General features: G+C 44.1%; 1 protein-coding gene across 3 annotated transcripts in view; it reads right to left on the minus strand.

The window, feature by feature from the left end:
* Positions 1 to 2,462: 2,462 nt before the first annotated feature.
* The window catches only part of MAK (male germ cell associated kinase), a 56,141-nt gene continuing 46,295 nt past the window's right edge, over positions 2,463 to 12,308 (minus strand). For 2 of the 3 annotated variants that reach the window (XM_005665566.4, XM_013977416.3), the window contains exons 13-14: positions 8,134 to 8,253; positions 2,463 to 3,936 (exon numbers count right to left, since the gene is read on the minus strand). In XM_005665566.4, the coding sequence (XP_005665623.3) occupies positions 3,782 to 3,936; positions 8,134 to 8,253 (275 nt within the window). In that variant the 3' untranslated portion in view covers positions 2,463 to 3,781. Of the gene's footprint in view, positions 3,937 to 8,133; positions 8,254 to 11,123; positions 11,199 to 12,308 lie in introns of all 3 variants that reach the window. The other variant, XM_084967357.1, reaches the window with a different exon arrangement.

A 12,308-nucleotide genomic window follows, 5' to 3' on the forward strand; every position in this document is an offset into this window, starting at 1 on the left:
TTTATATGGAAGAATAAAAAATCCGGAATAGCCAGTACGATATTGAAGGGAACACAGTTGGAGGACAGGCATTATGTGACTTCTGTGATAATCCAGACAGTGTGGTCTTGGTGAGAGAGTAGTGACATTGACCAGTGGAAAGAGTAGCCCAGAAATAGATGCACACAAATATAGTCATCTGAGCCTCGAGGAAACAGCAAAGGCAATTCAGTGAAGAAGAGAGTCTTTTCAACAAATGATGCTGGAACAACTGGATATCAACATAAAAAAATGAATCTAGACACAAACCACATACCTTTCAGAAAAATTGACTCAAAATGGATTACAGATCTAAATGGAAAACTGTAGAACTCCTAGAATATAGGAGAAAGTCATAAGTGACCTTGGGTTTGGTGATGACTTTTTAGGTACAACACCAGAAGCATGGTCCATGGAATAAAAAATTGGTAAGTTGGACTTCATTAGAATTAAAAAAACTTCTGCTCTGCTGAAGACATGAAGAGAATGAAAAGACAAGTCACAGAGCGGGAGGTAATATTTGCAATAAACTGATAAAGGTCTGTTGTCCAAAATGTACAAAGAACTGTTTAAATTCAACAATAAGAAAATAAACTATTGGTGCTTCCATGGTGGCTCAGCAGAGACGAACATGACTGGTATCCATGAGGATGCAGGTTCGGTCGCTGGTCTTGCTCAGTGGGTTAAGGATCAAGGATCCGGTGTTGCCACGAGCTGTGGTGTGGGTCACAGATTCAGCTTGGATCTGGCATTGTTGTGGCAGTGGTATAAACCTGCAGCTCCCATTTAACCCCTAGCCTGGGAACCTCCCTATGCCCCACCTGCAGCCCTAAAAAAATAGAAATAAAATGAAATAAACCATCTAATTTTAAAATAGGCAAAAGATCTGAATAGACAACAAGGAGATATACAGATAGCAAATAAACATGAAAAGCTGCTTCACTTCCTCTGTCATCAGGAACCTGCAAATTAAATCGACAAGATACTGGAGTTCCTGTTGTGGCTCAGTGGACAGGAACCCGCTAGAATCCATGAGGTTGCGGGTTTGATCCCTGGCCTTGCTTAGTGGGTTACGGATCCGTGGTTGACGTGAGCTGTGGGGTAGGCCGCAGACATGGCTTGGATCCCACATTGCTGTGGCTGTGGTGTAGGCCCGCAGCGCTAGTTCCTATTGGACTGCTAGCCTGGGAACGTCCATATGCCATAGGTGTGGCCCTAAAAAAGAAAAATAAATAAAAATGAAACAATGAGATACCCCTACAAACTTACTAGAATAGCCCAAATCCACAACACCGACAACACCGAATGCTGGCGAGGATGTGGAGCAACAGGAACTCTCATTTATTGCTGATGGGAATGCAAAGTGGTGCAGCCACTGTGGAAGTCGGTTTGGTGCTTCCTTACAAAACTAAGCCTACTCCTACTATATGATCAGCAATTAATGGAAGGTACCCAAGTGAATTGATCTCTGATGTCCACACAAAAACGTATGTTTATAGCAGCTTTGTTCATAGTTGCCCAAACTTGGAAACACCCAAAATGTCCTTGAGTTGAGTGAATGGATAAATAAACTGTATACAGGGAGTTTCCTTCATGGCTCAGCGGTTAACAACCCAACTAGGATCCATGAGGACGCAGGTTTGATCCCTGGCCTTGCTCAGCAGGGTAAGAATCCGGTGTTGCTGTGAACTGTGGTGTAGGTCACAGACACGGCTCAGATCCCACGAGGCTCTGGCTGTGGTGTAGGCCAGCAGCTGCAGTTCCAATTGGATCTCTAGCCTGGGAACTTTCATATCCCGTGGGTGCGGCCCTGAAAAGCAAAAAGAAAAAAAATAAACTGTGTACATATGGGCAATGTAATATTATTCAGAGATAAGCAGAAATGAGATAGCAAACCAAGAACAGACAGGAAGGAGCTTCAAGTGCATCTTAATATGTGAAAGACGCCAATTTGAAAATGCTTCCTTCTGCGCAATTCCAACGATATGACTTTGTGGAACAGGAAAAACTACGGTAATAATTAAAAAAAGATCAGTGGTTGCTGGAGGTTTGCTGGGAGGGAGTGATGAGCAGTAGATCACAGGGGTTGCTTGGGAACTATTTTGTCTGATACCATATTGGCGGGTACCTGTCCTTAAACAGGTAAAGACACAAGAATGTAGAACACAAAACGTGAACCCTAATGTAAACTATGGGCTTCGTTCATGAAAGGGGTCAATACTGGTGCATCAGTTGTAACAAACGTCCGGCCCCAATGCAAGATGTTGGTGATAGGGAACCTTTCGCAGAGAGAGAGATGGAGTACATGGACTCTCTGTACTTTTCAATCAGATTTCCCATAAACCTAAAACTGCTTTAAAAAAAAAAAAACTGACCAATTAATAACAACAGGAGGCCTCAGAATATAAGTATAAAGTTTAAAAAATATAAAGAAAACACACTAGTTAACCATATTCATTTTAATATCCATTCAGAGTTTAAAAGTTTCGCAGCAACACAAAAGAATATTTTAGCTTCGAGACATTTATTAAAACTGTACAAATTTATATAACCATTACCACTAACATAAATTACTCTTTAGATTTGAACATCTTTCCATACAGTGAGCTGAATCTTCTGTACAAAAATACGATGTTATTATTATTATATAATGTGCTTTTGTATAATGTCCACAAGATGATACCAATTGCATTAGCATTTGTTACAAAGTCACAAAATACATTAAATATCAGCAGGTTGATGACACTATTCTTTATGCAGTCCATAAAAGTGACAGGCGTAAATAGAGTGGTCCTGTGCTCAAAATGTCTATTTCAAATACCAACTTAGAAATAAAACTAAGAAAATGTGTACTAAGTGACCTCACTGCTGTAGCAACTGAATGCATTTGCTCTTCAGAGCAGATGTGAAGGTCAGAGCGAGGTCAGTGATCAGCAGCAAGAGTTTGCTTTGGGGAACGAGCTGACATACCTCATCTTTGTGCCTGGTGGCAACGCAGGTGTATTTTGCAAGTCTGATGAACACACCTGCTGTGAAGATGACAGAATCCTGACTTGGTTAATTTAGGAGTCATGGAACAATTGGGTTTGATAGTCTTTGTGAACTCACAGCAGTTGTATTGGTCAAAATCAGCCAACAGACGCCTTCTTCACCAAATCCAGGTGGTGTAATTTTGAAATCTTTCATGTTAAAGAAAAAATTATTTCTAAGAACATTCTGCTCAAGTTTAGAATTACCACTGCTTTCATAAATTTAAAGTAGAAAAACAAGTGATAAATTACCGTCTTTCTGCCATTGCCAACATGGTAGAGTCTTGGCCAAATAAGAAAAACGACGGACAGTCCACAGCCATCTGCTAATCGCCGGGGGCGGGGGGGGGGAGCCAAAACAAACCTCAGAGGTCAAATGATGAAACAGTAAATAGTTTAGGCAAATACATGGCAAGGGAAAGCTAAAACACTAAACACTTATATCCAGAGGCATTTTTTAAAACGCTTCTTATCATACTTAGTGTCTAGTCATTTGTAGATAAAATACTTGGTGTTTTGGCAAATAGTTTATTCAATACTTTGTAAAGTCCTATCCATATATCAGCAGTGGGCAATGATGCTAGGAAAATGCATTTCATTTCTTGGAAAGAAACAGGAGGTGATGTTTGCTCTTCAGATTGCCCACTGTTACATAGTTCTTCCAGAACTCAGCAGAAATAGATATCTGTAGACATTTCCCAGGACCCGGGGACCTGCAGAGACGCTCTGGACGCCTACCGGTGGCCTCCGTACTTGGCCACCCAGTCTGTCCTCCCGTGCACGGAGGGGACTGGCTGTGCGCGGTTCACCATGTTTAGATTCTTGGCTGTAGGATTATAAGTAGGTCCTGAAAACTGCCCCCGACCCATTTTTGTGTTCCAGGAATACTCTGAAAGAAAGCAGAGTCAGAAATTAGAATTTGAGTTATCTGATTATTACATTCAAAATGAAGCAATTCATCCTCTCATGAGGGAAAACTTGAATTTATCTTTAAAAGGTTAATTCGGTGGCCTCTAAGGTCTTTAAAAAACATATGTGTAAAACCCCCAAATTCTAGTGTTGCGTTATGCTGCTGCCAATCAGCATTTTCAGCAGCTTCAGGGCCATTATTTCTGGTTTATAGTTACTCTTGCTAATTTGGGTTCACTGACATGCCCGTCATGTTGAGAGAGGCAGCTGCCAACTTGGATGACCAAGAAGGACTCCTTGGTTAAGTTCACTGGGCAGGACCCACAGTGTTAATGGCTATTTAAAATCACACTGTGGTTACAATTAAGTATTATTTGAACACAGTATCCCTACAGCAGATGTACTCAGAATTGCAAATCTTGGAAAGTTCTGGCTTCATGGCACTACCCAGATGGGCTCCCATAATTGGTTTCTTTCTAAACATGAAAATGTTTTTTTGTTTTTTGTTTTTGCTATCTCTTGGGCCGCTCTGCGGCATATGGAGGTTCCCAGGCTAGGGGTCCAATCGGAGCTGTAGCTGCCAGCCTACGCCACAGCCACAGCAATGCGGGATCCGAGCCGCATCTGCGACCTACACCACACCACAGCTCACGGCAACACCGGATCGTTAACCCACTGAGCAAGGGCAGGGATCGAACCCCCAACCTCATGGTTCCTAGTCGGATTCGTTAACCACTGTGCCACGACGGGAACTCCGAAAATGTGGTTTTTAGAGAAAACCATGTTTTTTGGGAAAATGATGGCCGATAACAGAATCCTTTTAAAAGGTGAGCCACTCTTAGCATCCCAAATCTTTCATCACAAGGTCTGTCTTATTCATACATGTATATTTTGGCTTTTGAAAATCTTGTGAAAATTTTGATGTGTTAACCATCTGTGGCCTGAGTGATTTAGGAACTCAAACTGCTTGAACGTCTCAGACGACGAAGGAGTAAATCACTTTACAGAGAACCTTGATAGCCCCCGTCCCTCCCTCACGCTTCGTCACTTCAGACCTGGAGCAGGATGTCACAGCTGTTCTGATGTTTGCTCTTTCCACATGGGATTTAAATCCCATTTCATACTATGTGGTAACTGCCATTCTTGGATTAAACTCCATACGTGTCGATTTCAAAATGCCTCCAACCCTTCTCTACACCTAAGGCTGGCTATCCGATATTTACCTGCATGGTTTCCTTGCTTTCTTCTTGTATTTTTACCGTAGACTTGGGGGTGCAGGAGGAAATCATGGGAGCATGTGGGGCCTGATGTGATGCCAACCTCAGCTTAAAGGGAACCACACTTTAAGTGAGGAACCGCCCTGGGGACAGGCACCCTGGCTGCCTTGCGGTTTGGTTAGGACAGTGAGGCCAAGAGCTCGTGCTGGGTAGTTTCATAGGTCATTCCATCCCACTTGCAGTGGGTTTAGAGTTCTCAAAGCCCATAAAAAGCTGCCTAACAAGTTTGGGGACAGAGTGTCTAGAAGGGCCAGGTACGGGCGCCAAGTTTTCCAGGAGCAGCCCTTTCGTCCTGTCCCACTGGAATGTAGACGAGCATCCGTCTGTGTTCAGACGTGCGCAGGTCAAGATGGTACCATGGGCGGAGGACAGCGCCTGGGACCGGGGCGTGGAGGGAGGAGGGAGACAGAGGCAGTCAGCTCGGGGGTTCAGAGAGGGGGGAAGGGAACCTATTCTTAAGCCAGCAATGGTGAGAAGGGAGGGGTCTGGGGAGCAAGGTGGAGAGCAGCTTTTCCAGATCATGACGCAGCCTAAGCCCCAGATGCCTCTGAAGGAGACGGGGTCCAGGCCACTGTCTGTACAACCTTCTTTGAAAAGGGAGTCAACTTTGCCAGGAAGGCGGGAGTGTTGACATTTAGGATTCCCTTCTGAGGAATAATAGGGTTTTAGGACTCAAGTACCCACCCCTGGTGAAGGACTTAACAGGTGACCCAGGAGCCCAGGCCCCCGCCTCAGCTGCACCTTGCACATCTCGCCATCCCTGAGAGGGGCGCCAGTGGCCCGCGCTGGTTTTTAAAACTGCGTGGGTCTTATCAGGGGCAGCTGACCTCTGGTCGAAAACGTTTGCCTCTGGTTCAGAGGGTAATCACTGCCACTACTTTATAACTTTCAGCGAGAGAGAAAGCCTCTGTGAAGTGGAGGTCCGGGTGGTACCTTCTATCCTAGAGCCATTTGTGAGAATTAAATGAATTAATGCGCGTGAAGCACTTAGAACAGGGCCCCGCGCTTCCAGAGGGCGGCTGTGTCTGAAGGAACTCCCTCCTCTAAGTCGGAGGAGGTTTGGGAAGAGAGGTTACATGGGGAGGGAGAAAGACATTAATTTGAATTTTTCTTCTGCAAACTTGAGGATGAAGAAGGGGAAATAGTTGAGTAAATACGGTAATGACCCGGTGTTATTTTCTTGTGGGAAACTGTCACACCAGTGGGAGGGCTGGAAGTCACATCTCATACTGGACAGTGTTTTCCTAAGGATTTGCACTGGCCACTTGAGAATGATTAGTGTTTACTTCTTTTTTTAACCTTTCCTCCTAGCACGATCTGTAGGAAAATCTGATAGCAGAGTAAATGAAGAGATGAAAAGTTATGAGAAAGCATTTTACTTAAAAAAAGAAGGAAAGCAGGAATATGCATGCTAATCTGACAGAATAATTAATATATACAGGCCTCCAATCTCATAAAAATGTTTAAAAATACCCACTTTCATTTTCTAAGAGCAGGTCCTCTGCAAAATAATTTGAGACACTATGATTTTCTGCCTTCATATTAACCATTGCTACTAAGCTGTGGCTAATGACTCATGACAAGGCTGGCTTAAAATATTTAAGGCTTTATAAAAACTACTGCTGTATATAAAATATATATTTTGTTTCAGCAGAGAGATACCAAAGCAACTCTTTTCACAGATAAGGTACTTGTGCTTAAGTACTTCTCCTGCGGTAAGAAATAAAAAACGATGCAAGTTCAATGCCTTTTACAATGTCAGCTCCAAGATCATGAACTTTAAAGACTGGCAGCTCTAATCAGAAGTTCTAATATAAGATCCTGGCTGGGATGGGCTGTGGAAACTTTCAGAATCAACTTTTTTTGTTTGTTTGTTTTTTTGTTTTTGGCTGCCCTGTGGCATAAGGAGTTCCTGGGCCAGGGCTTAGATCTAAGGCACAGTTGTGAATCTGTGCCACAGCTATGGCAATGCCAGATTTAACCCACTGTGCCGGGCCGGGATCAAACCTTCATCCTGGTGCTGCCGAGATGCCACCCATCCCGTTGTGCCATAGCAGTAACTCCCAGAGTCATCTTTTAAATGAAGCTGTAGCTAGGTATCTTATCCAACTCGTGATTATCTGCCTTGATATTTATTTTAGGTACTTTGATCAGGATATCTATTTTAGACTGAAAGAATTTAGAGAACATTCGTAGCTCTGGCAAGCTCAAGGGCAGAATCCTTGCCTCAGTTTCAAGGGCCTCCCCTGACGTGACTATCACATGCCACATCACTACGGAACAGGTGACCTATGGGTCATGACATTGGAGGGTGGGGAAGAAAATGTCACTACCCAATGCATCACGCAGAAGAAGCCAGTGAAATTTCTGCCACATCTTAGTTCTAAACTCTCAGCTGGAACTGCAGAAGGTCCGCCCGTGAACTGGTACCCAACAGAGCCTCAGCGCTAATTGTGCTTTCACTCTGTGCCAGGGGCTGGTGGGAAGCTCTGCAAAGCACATCTTCTCACATCTCTTCACGTGATGCAGCACGCTCTTTGGAATGAGACAAATGGAGTTTCTACCCCAGCTCCGTTGATTACAGACTGTGTGACTGTAGGCACATTTCTTCCTGTCTGTTTCCTCATCTGTAAAAGATCTGCCTCATCAGGTCATGGGACAGGTCATGGCACCATCCCGGTGTCTGGCAGCGAGCAACCCCCGAATCACAGGTAGCTCCTGTGCTTAGATTCTCAAAACACATCTTTGGAAGAAGAACAGGACATTTTGCCAAAAACAGAACTGTAGTTAACACATGAGACTAATTTAAAAGTCTTTACTGAGGACAAGTGGCTGTATAAACTTTAAAAAGTTCCTTTCTGATCTGAATTCTCAAAAGCTACAGCTGACGTTGTTCTTACCTGAAGCTGTTGCACCAAGAGGGACCAAGGGTATCCTCTGGCCAGCCGACCCCACTTCTTTTTTGAGAAAGGAAGGAATATATCCCGACTGATTGTAAGTAGCATAACTTCCAAGAGTTCCTAGTGACGTATCATAAAGTTTGAGTCAGAAGGTTATTATTTTAAAGCACCGGAGAGAAACTTTGATTACAACCCCTGATTCTACATTCTGGTTTTCAAGCATCTTCTACATTTCATGCATGGCACTACAAATACTCCTATTCAGTCCTTATAACAACCCTCTTAGATGCATGGCTAAGTTCTCATAGGTGACCGAGCTAGAACACGAACCCAAGGTGTCACCCGGAATATGTCAGGGGTTTCCCAACTCTAGTTCTTTTTTTTTGCTTTCTCAGGGCTGCTGTTGCAGCATATGGAGGTTCCTGGGCTAGGAGTTAAATCAGAGCTGCAGCTGCTGGCCACAGCCACAGCCATAGCCACGCCAGATCCGAGCTGTGTCTGCGACCTACACCACATCTCACAGCCACACTGGATCCTTAAACCAATTGCTGACTCCATTTTTTAACATGAAATTGTATCTCCTGCTGGGAAGCCCCCATCCCCCCCGTGCTGAGTGCTTCTTCTTGGAAAATCACCCTGATAAGCACACCTGTTCTCATAGGGTTGTTATAGGGACTGAATGAGATGTATGCAAAGCACTTAGCCTAGGATCTGCTGTTCAGCAAATGTCAGCTGTCACCATCCTCACTGCCATTAGCAAAGGATCCATGAGGGGGTGATACAGGGGTGGCTTGAGGGGGGGACACTTAAAGGCAGACGAGTCAGGAGGTCATTGCACAGCCGAGATGAGAGAGTATGAGGTGGAGGGGGATGAGCAGGTGTTCTGGGTGGGAAAGAAGACGTCTAAGTCTGTGCTTAGGAGACTGAGAACAGGATATGGGGGGAGAATCGGGTTTGGGGTAAAGGCAGGGCACCCGTGGGAGAGTCACGTCACACCGGTCGAACAGGCCTGGAGACTGGAATGATGGGGGTACAGCAGTGACGGCGCCATGGGCTTGGAGGGGCTGTGGGATGTGCAAAGACCCAGAGCAGGATGGAGCTTGGGGGACACAGCCATAAGGTTCAAGAGAGGGTCCTGCTGGAGAGAGAGTGGAGGGAGCAAGGGTAGGGTCTGAAAACTCCAGGGAAGACAGTATGTGAAGAAAGAAGGAAAAGCATGAAGGCAGAGCAGCCGCCGGGATTGGCACAGCCTGGGACTTGCCCACTAGTGTAAGGTCAGGCCCTGGCAGGTGTTGTTTCAGCGGCCCGAGGCCAGCTGAGGACAGACTGCAGGGAGTTGAGGGGTGAACTGGAAAGAAGAGTAAAAGTGACTCTAACTTCTCTGTGAAGGAGCCTGGCTACACCAGACAGGAGACAGGTTTATCAGTGAGAAGGTGAAACAGGCCTTTGACCGCCTTGATGGTTCCAAGAGCTGGTCATGGGGCAGCTGGAGCTTATTTTTACATGATGTTATTTGATCCCAAGGCTGGACCCTGCCCTCCTGTGCCCTGATGTCTGTCCTGGTGCTGTGGCAGCAGGCACTCCATGAGTGTTTGCTCCTGAACCAGCCAATGTCAAACAGCAACACCGTTTATCAGACTCTAAAGGATTTTACACCATAAGCATGTTATCAGTTTATACTTCTTTCTTTTTCTCTGTTTTTTGGTCTTTTTGTCTTTTCTAGGGCTGCACCCGGAGCATATGGAGGTTCCCAGGCTAGGGGTCTAATTGGAGCAGTTCGATCCCTGAGTGAGGCCAGGGATCAAAGCCACAACCTCATGGTTCCTAGTCGGATTCGTTAACCACTGAGCCACGACAGGAACTCCATATTCTTTTTTCTTTTAATTTAATGGCCACAGCTGTGGCATATAGATGTTCCTGGGGGAGGGACTTAATCTGAAGTGCAGCCACTGCAACACCAGATCCTTGAACCCACTGTGCTGGGCCAGGGAGTAAACCTCTGCAGGGACCCCAGCCACTGCAGTGGGGTTCTTAACCCACCGTGCCACAGCAGGAACTCCCAATTTTTACAATGTGAACTCTCCTGAATCTTGCATAAACGCAGCTGCCTAACTGGTCCTTCCTTTTTGCCTCCAGTACTCTTAAATCATGGATCAGCCCTTTACTTCAAAAGACTCTTCGAAAGGAAGCTTCAAGGCAGTGATCCCATCCAACAGCAGCCTCAGAAAATCTCTTACTCTCCTCCCCATCATTGGAGCAAACACTTATTAAATACTTGCTATGTGACAAAAATCCTAGATGTGGTTATATAATAATGCCTGGGTCAGTATTTCCCCTATTTTATGGGGAGGGGGGAACTGACTTGGGGGCGTAATTAACTTGTCCAAACTCGTCAGGCTAGTGAGTGACAGAATGGGGTTCAAGGATGCTTCTTCCTATTGCAGGAAGAAGTTGCTAAGGAAAAAAGCATAGGAAGTAACGTCTTCTTAAATTATCTTGGCTCAGGAATCGCAGTGCCTTGTGAGCGGCAAATCTTTAGGTTGGAGCCAATTGTTAGCACTGTTTGAACCAGTGACGGCAAAACGCTCAGAAATCCACCATGTCTATTCACCTGGTTAACTTTTTCTTTTAAGTGATGGTTCAGGCTTAGAAATGAGCCTCAGAACTTTCCGGGAAAATTGGTTCTAAAAATGAGAAAATATTCTTTTAATTATTTTCAGTGCATCTGCTTGATTTCTATAAATTGTCATAATTTAAGAAGACGAGCGTGGCACTTTTTGAGAGCAAATTATTCTTAGAATCCAACTACTGATGAAAGAGGTTCTTGATGATGTGGCTACTTCTTCTAGTCCTGATCTGACCCCTAAAAGCAGGTGACTTTGACCTTCATCATGGCCTTTTACGATAAGATTTGGGGTAGATATTGAGAAGGAGATTGGACAGGAGATTCAAAGAAGAAGCTGCATTCATCTACAATGGCCAGGAATTACCTTGTGGGTCCTCTAATTTTTCAGGAAAGCTTTCATTGCATGATAGCTTTTCAATTGGTTTAATTATGCTTTCTTCTAAAGAGAAGGCAGATGGAAAGGAAGAATGAACGACAAGGAGAATGTGTTAGGAGAAGCAGAGAACAAGTGGATTTGATGATTAATGAAAAGACCCAGAAAGAAACTCAAAATGAGAAAATGTCCTCTGTGTTGTCACAGCTTTCCTTTGCTGCCAGTTGCACACTTCCCCGAGGCTCAGAGTTGTCCCTTATCATTTTAGCTGACCTCTACTTAACCACTTGGTTCAGTGAGGATTATTTGTAAATAACCGAGGAAAAAATAAACAACTCGCGGTCCTGCCGGGTTTGACATCTCGGCACCATTAAATGGACAAGGTGAGTCTTCAGAGCCTGTAGGATGTCCCGTCGGAATTCCTCTGTGGACTCTCGAGTTGCTACTCAGTGATCCTCAACCTTTCCTGACCCAATACCAGCTTCATTTTTTAAGAAAGAATTCTCTACCTCTTCAGGCACTTTAAGCTGATGTCTAAAATGTTCCATGAAGTTGTACATTTCCAAAGGCTACAACAGCGGGCATATTGTAACTATGGACATTTAAAGATAAAACTATTACGTGTCTCTTCAACATATAACCAATGGGATCTAAATACCCTAGTGATTTTATGCTCACCAACACGGACTTAGAAATACACGACCACAGTCCTTTTTACCAGGTGTAAATTTCACGTTAATCTGCTTTCTGAAATTTTATTTTCATTCATATGTCAGTTTCCAGATTGTATACAAATATAATTTAGGACTTGAAAGATTATTTTATCCAAATATAATTTTAGTCATTTTAGACCAGTCAAAAATGTATATACAAAGTGAAACCCTTAAATATCAGCTATAACTCAATTAGATTCTCCTTCAATTTTTTAAAAGTCATGAATTGGAAACCACTTAACTTGAAAAGGATTTGTTCCCCAATCATCAAAGTTCCCCGCTTGCTCGTCACGGACATAAGTGTATCAAACTATCCCTCTGACTGGCACCCCAGATAGTTTTACACTTTGTGGGGAGAAGGAAACACCGCCATGAACAATGAGACGTCTTCTTTTCTTTTGGAAAGTAGGAGAATAGAGACAACTCGTTCAGGCAGATCCTTTTTAGGAAAGAATCCACATGG

The sequence above is a fragment of the Sus scrofa genome, chromosome 7 (genome assembly GCF_054392235.1).
Source record: "Sus scrofa isolate SSC_HxYL_T2T_F1_AM1 chromosome 7, Sscrofa_HxYL_maternal_Yorkshire_Landrace_v2.0, whole genome shotgun sequence".
Lineage (NCBI taxonomy): Eukaryota > Metazoa > Chordata > Mammalia > Artiodactyla > Suidae > Sus > Sus scrofa.